This window comes from Cheilinus undulatus, linkage group 6, assembly GCF_018320785.1.
Source record: "Cheilinus undulatus linkage group 6, ASM1832078v1, whole genome shotgun sequence".
NCBI lineage: Eukaryota > Metazoa > Chordata > Actinopteri > Labriformes > Labridae > Cheilinus > Cheilinus undulatus.
The window spans coordinates 26,385,399-26,398,749 of NC_054870.1; the positions used below are offsets into that span (position 1 = coordinate 26,385,399).

Genomic DNA, 13,351 nt, shown 5'->3' on the forward strand with positions numbered 1-13,351 from the left:
TGAAACATACAGTAGAGGGATTGACTACAGGAGCTTTTATGGACTAAAAAGCACACATCAGCAGAAAGAAAAAGGGAATAAAAAAAATTCATGTCCAGGAACATGTTCATTTCTAGTACTAAAGAGTTAATTCAATGCAAATTAAACAGCCAAAATAGGACATTGTTATCATAAAGGTCACATGTGGAGCACCTACATTCCTGACCTACCTCAGTGAAACCTCTGAGCATAAACGTGTCAACACTATCACTTTATTTCTCTAAAGTAGACAAGTCACAGTCTGAGTCAGAAACTGTCTTAAACATTCTATTGAATATTCACTGAAGTTTTTAACCTTGTTTTGTTTCCTGTGACTTTTATTCCCTGGGCATCAGACTCATGATGCCAGTAGTGAGAGACAGGGGGAGACAGAGAAAAGAGAACAGTCAGGACAGAATCCCCACCCACCAGGGAGGTGGACCGCGCTCTGCAGGAGGAGGATCATAAGAACAGTGTGCACAGAGAGATCGTTCTTATATGAGAGAGACAGAGGGAGAGAGGAAGGAAATCCTCACAGTGCAGACAAAAGCGTTGTTTCTCGCAGGACTTTGTTTACCTCCTCTACTGCCGTTTCCACTCTGTCGAGGCGGATTATTCAGCCATTCCTGTCGAGGATATTTCCGCACAAACCCTGGGATTTATTTATTTTCCTCTCTTTTTATTTTTTTTTTTTTATTTTTGAAGTTCATATTCTCTCAGTTTGGACCTGTGGATATTTGGACTTGCGTTTATATAAAAACAACACTTTTACGTTACAGCCAACTTGTCATCGCGAAATTTACGAAGGCAGCGGTGATGACCGATCACTGACATGCACCATCCGTCCAGGTGAGGTTTTTCCATACTTTGACTAAAGAAAAACAGTTTTCCTTTGTGCAGCCGGCATGTCAGTTGTCACGCAGTCAGCGGTCGTTACAAACCATTTAGAGTTAGCAAACAAATTAACTTTACAGCAACTGTAGTTCCACAAAGTAATGCTCCTATTGTCAGTGTAGTCTTTATAAGTGATATTAATCATGCGTAAAAGCGACTTTAAACAAATTCCACTGCAGTAAAGGCGCTTTATTTGCGTAAATTTTGGCTGTAGTACTGCACACGCAGCTTACAACAAACTTTCATAACTTTCTAGAGCTTTCCTTTAAATAACAAGAAGGCTTTTGGAGTATGCGCGTTGTGCAGCTGACCGGCCGGTGTGTTTGTCAACGCTGCGCGCGCTGGCTAAACTTCCCTTTATGTCTTGAGGGAGCGTGTGGAGTTTTTAGTGCACGTGTATAAAATAATATAAGCTGTATTAGGGAATCGCATGTTCACACTCTAAAAGAGTGAGTTTGTTCATTTTGTTTACAGATGAGAGTGCTTTGTTATCGAGGTCACAGAGTTCACTTGCCTCTTTGACACCCCACGTCACGTAATGAGTCCACGTGAATGTTTTGATACTCATTACGACCAGATCACCGTTAAGTCTCCTCGTATTAATTTTGTGATTAAAGTTGATCACTGGACTGTGAAGGGTCGAGCTGCCACCTTAGAGCACTTGCGGGAAACGGTGTGGCTACAGACAGTTTCGTCTGTACACCAGTAGGAGGCAGCCGTGCACCACTTGCTTTCTAAACTTTTCCAAGAGCCAAGCACAGTCCAATAGCCCACTATAACATGTCACTTGTGCGTATATTCTTCCTTTACGGACCTATAGCAACCGGTAGCTGTTGGTGTCAATCCTCTCTACATGATAAATTTTGAATCTGTCGTCACAGTGCCCAAACATGCATTAAAACCAAAAAGACAATTTAATGTCTTCATGTGGCTGGAGGAAAGACGTCACGTCCAGTTTAAGTGCGGTTTAAGCTGTTCTCAGTGCGTAAAAGACCAAACGACAGTTTGCATCGAATGTGCGTAAACGTGTTTATAGCAGAACATGAAGATTTATTGCAGAAAACCAATTTGTTATTATTTGGGGTCATTTGGGTACAGAAGTGGGTCATTACAACTGGGAAGCTGTAGTTTAGTCTGGACAAACAGGAAGCGCTGCAAGTTAATAGGGACCCTTTTTACACAATGTCATGTTTAGTCTGAGTTTTGGCGATGGAGACTTAAAATGACAACGATGAATTGATAAGTTTTGGCAGAGCAGATCTGTGTTTTAAATAAAAAATACTTTTGATCTATTTTTTGTCATTTATTGCTATTAAACATAACTGTCACGAAATAACCGAGATTAAATTAGTATTTTAATCTACGGATAAACATCCAGACATTCTGGTCCTCTGAGGCTAAAATGTCTGTGACGCAGCTGAAGTCTATCCAGCCGCTTCCTTCATGCGTGATAATTTTGCCTCCTCGAGTCAAACAAAGATTTGCTGCAATCAGCAACTTCAGAAAAACAATGGAGACGCACAGGAGCCAGTTTAGGCAGGAAATCAGGGCTACCGCTTGAACAGGAACAATTTAACAGTCCACAGCTATCTGAACGGCAACCTTAGATTTCCATCTGCCTTTATCTAAAGATATTATCAGTGCTTTCCCTGGGAGAACAACCCGGTGTGAATAACAGGAGTCCTAAAGTTTTAAGGGAAGAAGTAGAACCTAAGAGCAGGGCACAGAGACGCGAGGCTGTAGGCTGTTTGGAGTGAGGGATGGCAGTCCAGGCTGACCGTGCCGCTCTATTCATCCAACAGACCGCCAAACCGATCCGATGGCTCGCCCGCAGTAGCGCAGGAGACCGGAGGAGATCTGCCACAACCCTCCCGTTCAGACAGCGGCGGCGAGCGGAGCTTTGCCCGCGCCGATTCCACTGGAGGAGGAGGAGGAGAACCGGACTCGCCGTTCTGGTGCAGAAACACACCCGGGTCCCCTGTAGACAGCCTCGGCGTGTTTCAGAAGAGATCTATATTCCACCTTCCACCACGCCGCGCCTCCAGTGGCTATTTTTCCTACGACGGAGACTCGCTGCCGAGCTCGCCTCTCTGCCCGAAGCCACAGACGGCTGATAAAGCCACGCAAACTCCGAGCCCCACCGGTCAGGTGATGCAGCACGCCTTGCAGCGTATGGCTGCAGATCGCGGAGGAGGACAAGGGACGCACCAGCTGTACGGTGAGCACAGGCACTTTGCATACATAACAGCTGACTAACCGTCCAGACTAAACACATATGAAGGAATGTTCAGAGGATTTTCTTACGAAGCCATATGACTGACAACTAATGTGAAAACTTGCACTTGACGTTTGCGCAAGGAGATTTGGGGCGTGGAAACGTGCAATATTGTGTTTTATAACTCCACCTAATACCTGTCTATCATTTTCATGCCATTTAAATCAGCAAGGACAGCCATCCAGTTCTGTTGAACTTAACTTGAGCACTGTACTGCAAGTAAAGGCCGATCTATTTTTAAAATTGGCTGTTTTAGAGCCATGGAAATCAATACATGTGTTTTTATTTAGATGTAAAGGACACATGTTTCCTATAACACCCGAATATCCTCAATATTCAATCTTTAAAACTAAAGATCAGTCTGAATACCCCATATAATCATCACCTTGTCAGAACAGATGTAAGGAGATGATGCACTAAGCAATGAAGGAAGCATAGATGATTGTGTAAATTCCACTGTACTTGTTTTTCATGAAAGTTTTGACCTGAATCCTCTGCTGCAAGCTTCTCTGGCTTTCACTCTGAAATTTAGACATTGTTGCTGCTGCTGTGTGGGTGTTCAGCAAAACATGAAACCAGAGCCCAGCACAGCTCCCTGAAGCTTCCTTTATCAGAGATTTGGTTTGGTTGGGTGGGAGGTGGTGTTGAATGTTAACAGTGATAATAAGAAAGATGAACAAACACATACTCAGGATGTTTTTTTTTTTTTACCTCCTCTACTAGGTCTTTCTCACAAGGGAAACACAAGCTTTTAACACCACCCTGTAGTAGTGAAATCTGTTTCCACATGTGAATTTATTGAATATTCACCACCACACCTCTCACTCCTTTGGGCCTAGAAGGGAAATCCGAGAAACACGGGCTGATACATACAGATCAAAACATAATGTGACTCCTCACAGCTGTCAAACCAATTCTTCCTGGTGAGTAATACCCACTGTTTTTAGTGTGTAAACCCTGCCAGAGCTCACAGGATGAGTTTAGACCAAGACCATATCCTAATCTCATAGGAAATCCACATTTTATTTATGCAAAACTCCTGCCAAAATACAAGTCTCTAAAGAATACAAGTAAGTGGACTTACTGTGCCATATTTCTCTACATAAAACAAGTGAAACTTAAACAGGAAAACCCTACATCTGGTGCGACATTTAAAGCCAAAAGTGGTCCTTTAAACTTCATCTGTATTCCTGATTTGAAGACATTTGACACCTTGGATTCAAGCAAATGTCTTTTTTACTTTTATTGATGTTTTTTTCCCTGTATTTCCTCTCTTTGTGAATGAGTTTTTCTTCAGCATCTCTGCAGATGTGCTGATGTTGGTCTGCTGCCTTGAATTTACAGTTTTAATGGAATCCTGCTGAATCAGATTTACAGGAAGGAAGAAGGGTCTTGATTTCTCATTACACCAACCACGCCCCAGGCTGCATGTGTGTTTGTGTGTAGCGTCATAGTGAAGGAAATGATTAAGCACATTTTCAGTGATACTGATGGAAAAGACTGTTATAATCTCAGTGGTTAATTCATGGATCTCCATGTTTTTGTTTTTTAAAACTTGAGTCTTGAGTCACAAACAAAGCCATGTTACGCTGAATGAATACGATATAATGTACAAGAATTAAGATACTTTTTCCCATGAAAATAAGCAGAATGCTGTGAAAGATTAAAGAGTTAATCATTTACACTCAAATGAATGTTGACAGGGATATATGAGAGTTATAGCTTGAGCTGAAGTCATTCAACAAGGGTAAAACTTGAACTCTACAGGCCTAAACATTGTTGGACTTATAGTTGATATATTTATTTTTAAACTATAAGAAATGAGCCCTGTAAAACATTCAAAATACAAAGCAATTACAGTGATGCCACTCTAACAACAATAAAAGCCACAAACAACTATTCAGTTTATTATAATGTGTAATGTTAAATACCCTAGCTTTTGAAAATGTACTTTTGTAGCTTTAGCTGTAATATTTATAGATGTATAATTTAATACAATGGAGTCAGCAGCGTACAGGTCTAAAAAAATTAGAAAATCATGAAAAGATATTTCTTTTTCTGTAATTTGATTCAAGAAGTGAAAGCTGATCCTTTTTTGTGTCAATCTTGATGATTAGAGCTCACAAAAAAAACACTGTCTCAAAATATCAGAATATCACCAAACATCAGTCCAAAAAATGATTTATAATACAGAAATGTTTACTGACTGGAAAATTGTGCTCATTTATGCACTCGGTAACTGATCGCCTCCATGCTGATGACGTGGCATGGAGGCGATCAGTCTGTGTCACTGCTGGGTTGTTATGAAGCCCAGGTTGCTCTGATAGCAGCCTTCACATTTCCCCAGAGACGCTCTGTGGGGTTTACGTCAGACCAGTTAGCTGGCCACTCAAACACAGTAACACCATGGTCAGCAAACCCATTTCTGCTTCACTGTGGCCAGGTGCAAAGTCCTGCTAGAAAAAGAAACAGCATCTCCGTAAAGCTTCACAGCAGATGGAGGAATTAAGTTCTCTAAAATCTCCTGGTAGACGGCTGACAGTGTGGACTTTAGACTTGATAAAGCACAGTGGAGCAACAGCAGCAGATTACTTGGCACTTTAAAACCATCACTGACTGTGAAAACTGGAAACACTTGACTTTAAGCACCTTGGGTTCTGGGCTTCTCAGATCTTCTGTCAGACTCTGAGACCTTGACATCCAACTGACATACAACATTTAGTTTCATCTGAAAAGAGGACATTGCTTTGTTCAAATGAAGAAACCCAGATCCCTTGGCAGCCTTAACCAACAGTGACACATAACAACTTTCAGTGGTCCTAGTTTGATGCACTATAAATTGTATGAATAAGATGTAGGTTTTTCTAGCGAGAAGTTTCAGATCAGAAACATTTTACTGCCTTAGTTCAAGCTTTCTTCTTTGTTCTCAAAATCTGGAGTTTGCATTACCAACAGACCAATTTTGAACATTGACTACTGACCCAAAGTTGTGGGTTTGTTATGTTAGCGGTAGTAAGTAACCTGAGGCTGCAAGCCTCAAGCAGGAATCATTATGTCAGCTCTTAAAGTCATTTAGCATAATTATTTCTTACATATTTTGTTTATGTGTCTGTCATTGTTTAATATAACATGTCTAATAAAGTTCTTTAGGTAAATGAATACTTCTCTTAGTTTGGATCCTCTTTTTATTTCTGCTATTTATTGAAAAACAGAACAAGACACTTTTTTGGGTACAGGCAAGCAATAACAGAGTCAAAATCTTTGTGCTGCTATTTTATTTCTGACACCTCTTAAAGCAGCTGCTCTTTAACTGATAAAAATAAGTCACTATTTTAAGATTAAAGCAAAATTGTACTCTAAGAATAAAACCCTGTCCTTATTTACTCTTGCCTTCAGTGTTTTTGTATGATGCTGTTGGCTAAAGTTTCCATCCTGTTGCCTGGCAACAAAACTGAAGCATGAGAGACGAAAAGGGAGAGAACAGGCAACCATTAAAGTAAATCCCCTCATGATATTCTTGTTAATGGGACAAATTCTCAGAACTTTTTAAAAGGTGATAAAGATGTATTAACCTAATTCCTCCAAAGTTTGAGTATTTAGCTGTTTCAGATGCAGAAAAAGCAACATTGCATGCCAACGACCTTATTATTTAATAGATTAAACCCTTTGTAAATGCTAGTTTGTGTCTTTATTTGTATCTAACTGCATTTTAAATGTTTTCCTTTGCAAGGATAGTGGTGTTTTTTAAGCTCCATGGTAATCTCTGCAGGCTAAAGTTAAACTTCCTTAATGTATTGTAACTTCTGTATATATGACTCTGATTTTATAATAGCTGTGATTAGCTTCACTGATTGCTTTGTGTCTCTTTTATTGTTTTTCACTGTAGCTAGACAGACAAGATACCAGTCAAAATACTCCTGTATGTGTGTGTGTGTGGGTGTGTGTGTGTGTGTGTGTGAGAGAGAGAGAGAGAGAGAGAGAGAGAGAGAGAGAGAGAGAGAGAGAAAGACACTCATTAAGTGCAGCAATCAAAATGGGGCCCAGTGTTTGTGTGTGCAGCAGTCAAAATAGGCCTGCAGGTCTTTTGTAACATGCAGACAGAAATCCTTCGCCTTTCATTCAGTCAACTACATCCGTCAGATAGAACGGATAAGAGATTAAAACACACATTCACACAGCCATACAAACATCACACATTGTCCCCTACGCAAAAGAAACATCTCAGTTTTCGAGACTTCTGGCATGATGGTGTGTCAGGGAGCGAGATACAGCACCGCAGCGTTAAGGAGGATCCGTTTATCATGTTGTTGTTGTTGTTCCCTGACAGTGTGATTACAGCTTCACTATCAAAACACTTCCTCCTCCTGCAGCATGAATGATCACACCTTCAGTCAGCTTGCTTCAGTTACAGCCAGAGTGAAACTGCAGATTTTGACAGTTTTGTGTTTATTATATATTCACTCTGTTGAGTTTCAACTAGATTTTTGTCAAGACAAAAGAACACTCCAAGCAGCTCAGTGAAAAGGTTATTGACAAGTATAAGTCAGGGGATGGATACAAAGAATGTCCAAGGCAATGAACATCCCCTAGAGTTCAGTTAAATCTTAGAGAATCATCAATAAATGGAAGGAATATGGCATATGTGTAAATCGTTTCAAATTAGGCCATCCTCACAAACCAAGTGACCTCACAAGAAGGAGACTAGTCAGAGAGGACACCAAGACATCTATGACCAATCTGAAGGAGTTACAAGCTTCAGCAGCTGAGATGGGAGAGACTCTGCATGCAACTACTGTTGCCCAGGTTCTTTATCAGTCAAAGTTTTATGGGAGAGTAGCAAATAGAAAGCCACTGATGAAGAAAACTCATGATAAATCTCAACTAGAGTGCTCCAAAAGGCATGTGGGAGACTCCATGGCCAAGTGAAAGACAATTCTTTGGTGTGATGAGACCAAAATGGTGCTCTTTGGCCATTCGACAAGACGCTATGTTTGATGAACACAAATACTGCACATCACTACAAATGCAGCATCTCCACTGTGAAGCACAGCGTTGGCAGCATCATGCTGTGGGAATGCTTCTCAGCAGCCAGCCCTGGAAAGCTTGTAAAGATATAGGGTAAAATAAATGTGGCAAAATATAGGAAAATTTTGGAGGACCGTTTTAATCAGTCTGCAATAGAACTAGATTTTTGGAGACTGTTTTTTTGCTCCAGCAAGACAATGACCAGAAGCAGAGTAGATGAGTCAAAGCCAACACCTAAATCCAAAATACAATTTGTGTCTGGACTTAAAGGGCTGTTTTTGCGTGATCCCTGTGCAAACTGACAGAGTTTGAGCAGTTTAATAAAGAATGGACTTATTTTACCCTATATGTTTTTATTTAATGATATTACTTTGTAGAATTCTGTTTTCACTTTGACATTAAGAAGTTTTTTGCCCCCCCCCCAAAAAAAAAAAAAAAAACATGATTAACTTGTGAAATTCATAAAAGGGTAAAACATCTAAGGAGTGAATACTTTTTAGAGGCACTGTAAATAAGTGTCTGAAGAAAAAGTAAAAAATTAAAAGACTTTTTTTGTCAGACAGAATGAAATAAAGAAGACCCATCAATTTCCCAGATTGCATGAAGTACATGTTACTTTGTTATACCATATAAGCTGTTGTGGATATCACGGATGGAATCTGATGGAGTGATTGGAAAGCAGCCTTGCTGTTGTGACGCTTGAATATTGGAGAATGTGAGAAATGCTGAGTTTCATAACTTGCATGAGTCATAAGCGGAGATGGGTGAAAGGGTCAGCACCTCTCATATTCATACTGTATTCAGACTGAAAACATAACAGATAAACCACGAAAACATATATGCTTGCACTCTCTACTTTACTCATGCGGACAGCTGGTTGAGCTGTATTTATTTACGCCCTGGTTACGATGACCTAAGAGGTCATATCTGTTGTTATTCCAGCCACGTACAATACAGAATTCTTGAAGATATTGTTTGTTTTCTCTTTAGCACCATTTGTGCAGAAAAGTAGTGATCGCAAGTATCTTTCTGGACCCCACTGTAACAGATATCCAAACTGTTATGAATGGTTTAGTTTAGACTGCCAAGTTGTACATCAGATACAGTATGTTTCCATTGTTTATGAGTTTTTGTGTTAAATTCCATCATAAGTTGTCATAAGTCTTTTTTTTGCTGTAAAACTGTCAATATGCACAGTTTAGAGAAAACAGAAATCTGCTTCCTTCATTTTTCTTGGGGAACAACCGCTGCTGGGTGATAAGTGATCTCTGGGGGTTTTCTGGGACCATCATCACCTTGTAACATTCAGAAACAATTGAATTTTAAAGGTTTCCGTCAGTGGTCTGCAGGCTTACTCAGCACAGCTCATTTCCTGAATATGGTGACTTTAACCATGGATTGTGTAAAACATGGAAGTAGTCTGTGACATCCATGCTAGCTGCCAGTAGATTGGTGCCAAGTAAAATAATAACCCATGAACTACTGGCAGCTTTAACAGGTTCATATTTTCATATCTGAATAAGTAATTTACTGAAATTAAACAGGGATATATAGTCTCAGTGATGCTTTCCTTTGGTTTCTGACGAGTGTTAAAGCCCACACTGTTCTTACTTTGCCTTCAGTTAGCCTAGCATCAGGAAAATAGGAGGAGCTGGCAAACAGTGACAGCATGCCTGTTTGTTAGTCAGATCTGCAGCATGTGTAATTATGCAAATTTATCAATAACTTGAGCCTTGATAAGGTCAAAAGATGGGTTATATTGAAAAGAAACCCAGAAATGAGTAGGGATGAAAGAATCCATAACTGTGGATAAAGATATAAATTGGTTAGCCAAAAATTCAGTCAAATTGAATCCCTACAGGAAGCGAGAGGGGTCTGACTGCTGACCGTACATCTCTAACAGTCACTCTCACAGACATCCTTCTGAGACACCCAACATCTCAAAAAGAAAGGTCTGTAATTTGCCAATACAATTGATTTTCAGTTCTAGGTTATTTGTTATTTAATTTTTTAATCAATTTTATTCATAAACAAAGTCTGGCTGTTACATTCATGAAATAACCACGATGCAAACATTACAGACTAATAAATATTCAGAAATATAACAGAGAAAAAGGTCAGAGGTCAAGTCTGGGATTGCATTATGTATAAAACTGTTTTAGAAAGAGTTACACAAAAGATGGCTCGCTTTAGCTTCCTAGCTTTCGCTAAAGCTAACATAGCTACACTAGCTATTTAATGTTACCACATAAGCCAATGTAGCTAAGTTAGCCTTAGCAGCATAAGCTTTAACAAACATAGTTAGAGCTTACATAGATTATTTATGTACGTAGCTTACAAAGTTGCTTAGTAAGCTTAACTAAATTAGCTACTTAGCTCCGTTATCTAAAGCTTAAGCAATATGAGCTTTAGCAAACATAGCTAAAGTGAATGTAGCTGACGTTGCTAATGGAGGTACTTAAGCTACACTTGATACGTTGGAATATTTTCATGGAGGATGAGCTTTTTTTTCTGTAAGCAGACTGTTTACTCTGATTTATTTAATGTTTTGTAATCAGGTTTTGCATGTTTAATTTTCATATGTTTGAGCATTAATTTACTTTCTGAAATATACGCCGACTCAGAGGAAAAGTCTGAGAGTGGCCATCAGAGATGAATGGACTGCAGCCAGACTGTCTTGCATTAAGCTACACTTTTACTTTGAAATGAAAGCTGCATGTTACTCTGGACTTTCAAACAAGCTTGTAGTAAATGAGCATGTCTTTTTGTTTAAAAGATTTTTTTTGTTGTTAAAATGCAGAAACTCCTCTGTAATAGAATTGTCAAAACTGCTTTTTCATGTCTTAAATGAAAAACATATTATTGCTGGAAGCTGACTGCAGGCTCCTGAATCAAACTGGAATCCCATTGTGGTAGATTTTGTCATACTGGAAAATTTGTTGTCCAACAGTTGTATTGTATCGCATTTTGTGTTGTATCATAACTTATCAAATTGTGCTGTATAATCATAAAACTGGTGATTTACATCAGTAGAACTGAGCTATTCAGACTGAAAAAGTGTTTCTGTACCAGGCTGTAAACATGGTTATTTCTGCTGTAAAAGACTGTCTAAAGTGTGCACCCAAGGAACAGCAAGTTTGTGCCCTTTCTTAAGTTGGTTTCAGCTTAAAAGTATCAACAAGATACATTACATATAAGGCTGCACAGTTTCATTCTTCATGTCTCAGTGGAGGACTTTAAACCTTTAGTCATTACAAACACACTTATACCCAAATAGTAAAGTCTGTTTTTCCCCTTTTTCTGTTTCAGGACACTCTCTAAGCCCCTCTAGCCCGCGGCAGCAAAACGCAGCAGGGGACATGCAGACAGAGGCAATCGGACGGGAGCTCCGACGCATTGGAGACGACTTCAATGGACTGCTGCTGAGGGTCAGTGATCACAGACACTGTTTTAGAGTGTTCATGTGTGTGACAGAGAGAGACTAAATCTAAGTACTGTGAGTCGCCCTCTTCAACCCAAGAGTTTAAGAAAAAACACTGCTGACTGACTGACAGACAGTCACATTTGGAGTTGAGTCCACTGTGTAAACTCATCTTGGTTTTACAAATTAATCTTCCCCTTCTACATGATTAACTGATATATTTATCGCCAGAAATGGTTTTGTCATTTTTTTAATCAAGTTACCACAGTCTAAAGCACAGAAATCAAAACAAACATCATTTCAAGGCAAAGCAGGCCACTGTTTGAATGTGAAGCAGGACGCTGATAAATGGAGTAATATGCCTTAAGGCACATAAAATGAAAAAAGGAGGTTAATGCCCCATGAAATGTTACATGGGCAATCCTGGACCAGCTGGTAATTTCCACTGCGCTTGGGGTGAGAAAAAAAGAGCATGACTTTTCATCAGAAAATAACCAAGAAGACAGCCTGAAGCTGCAGAAAATCCAGATGCCACGGTAACCGCTGCATTAAAAAATAAAACCTCAAAACAAAATAACAAGAAAACAGCCATATGATACAGAAATAAAACTCCCCACATAGGAGAACAGGCCCTCCAAGCCCATAAGCTGGTTTCCAGCAGTGACGGAGAAACAAAAACAAAACTGAGTGCTACACTTTGAGAGTTTCATTGTGGTGAAGTGTAAAGGCTCAGTGACTGTTTAGATTATAAAAGTGGAACTTTGTAGGTAGGCACAGATGCAGCAGTCTAGCACATTACTAAGACTACGTATAATGCTCATGGAGGTGAGTGCTGGTTCTTCCTTTGCAGATAGAATCAGGTAGCTATTAGCTCATGATGTTACCATGTGGATGATAATTGGGAAGATAGTAAAGTTGATCAGGTACCTGCCATAGAGTTCTTTTTCTTACCAGATGAAGCATTACAGAGAATTGTGCTGCAAACATGTAACATGAACTGACAGTTACAGTGGTCTGATTCTTGCCTTATTAAAAAGATAATCCCCTTATTGCCGGGGATATAAATCTTGAAATGGTGCAGTTTAGTTCGCTGTAAAGTTAATTTCCCCATGGCGTCTATTTCCTTGGCAACATTTCCGCTTGTTGCATCATCACAGATTTATGTACCCCGCTATCAAAGAGCTGACTGGAGCTTTGGGAAGTTGGAGAGGAAGCAGGGGGAAAAAACATCAGCGCTCACTTTAATCTCATCAGAGAAACAGAATATTTGAATAAGGTTGGGAATGTGCATGAAAACTGTTTTATCCCTGCTAGGAGCTTAAAATCCCCCCTTGGTGTCAAAAGCTGAACAGCAATAAAGCTACAACTCTCCAGCTGAGCAGTCTGATAAGTATGAAGTGTTTTTCTCTCACTGTGTTTGACCTGCTTGGTGAAAATGAGCACCAAAAAAAGACATTTAACCCTCTCTGTCCCTTTGCATTTGTACCCCCCCCCCACCCCCACCCACAAAGAAGCACACATACTCCACCGAGAAGCCATGAAACGCCTTTAGCATCGTGATTTTAGTGCACTTGTGGTTCCAGAAATCATCGCGTTGCTTTCAGACCCATCATTAACTCAGCTGGTTACTCATTTATCTTTCAAGTTTTGGTTTGATAAATCTCTGAATCAGTCTGCCCTCAGGATGATCAAATCTACCACCAATATATTTCAACAAG

General features: G+C 39.7%; 1 protein-coding gene across 1 annotated transcript in view; it reads left to right on the forward strand.

The window, feature by feature from the left end:
* Nucleotides 1–502: 502 nt before the first annotated feature.
* LOC121511198 (bcl-2-like protein 11) overlaps nucleotides 503–13,351 on the forward strand; it is a 30,558-nt gene continuing 17,709 nt past the window's right edge. Inside the window, exons 1-3 of the mRNA XM_041789796.1 lie at nucleotides 503–867; nucleotides 2,715–3,130; nucleotides 11,522–11,640. Of these exons, the coding sequence (XP_041645730.1) occupies nucleotides 851–867; nucleotides 2,715–3,130; nucleotides 11,522–11,640 (552 nt within the window). The 5' untranslated portion in view covers nucleotides 503–850. The remainder of the gene's footprint in view (nucleotides 868–2,714; nucleotides 3,131–11,521; nucleotides 11,641–13,351) is intronic.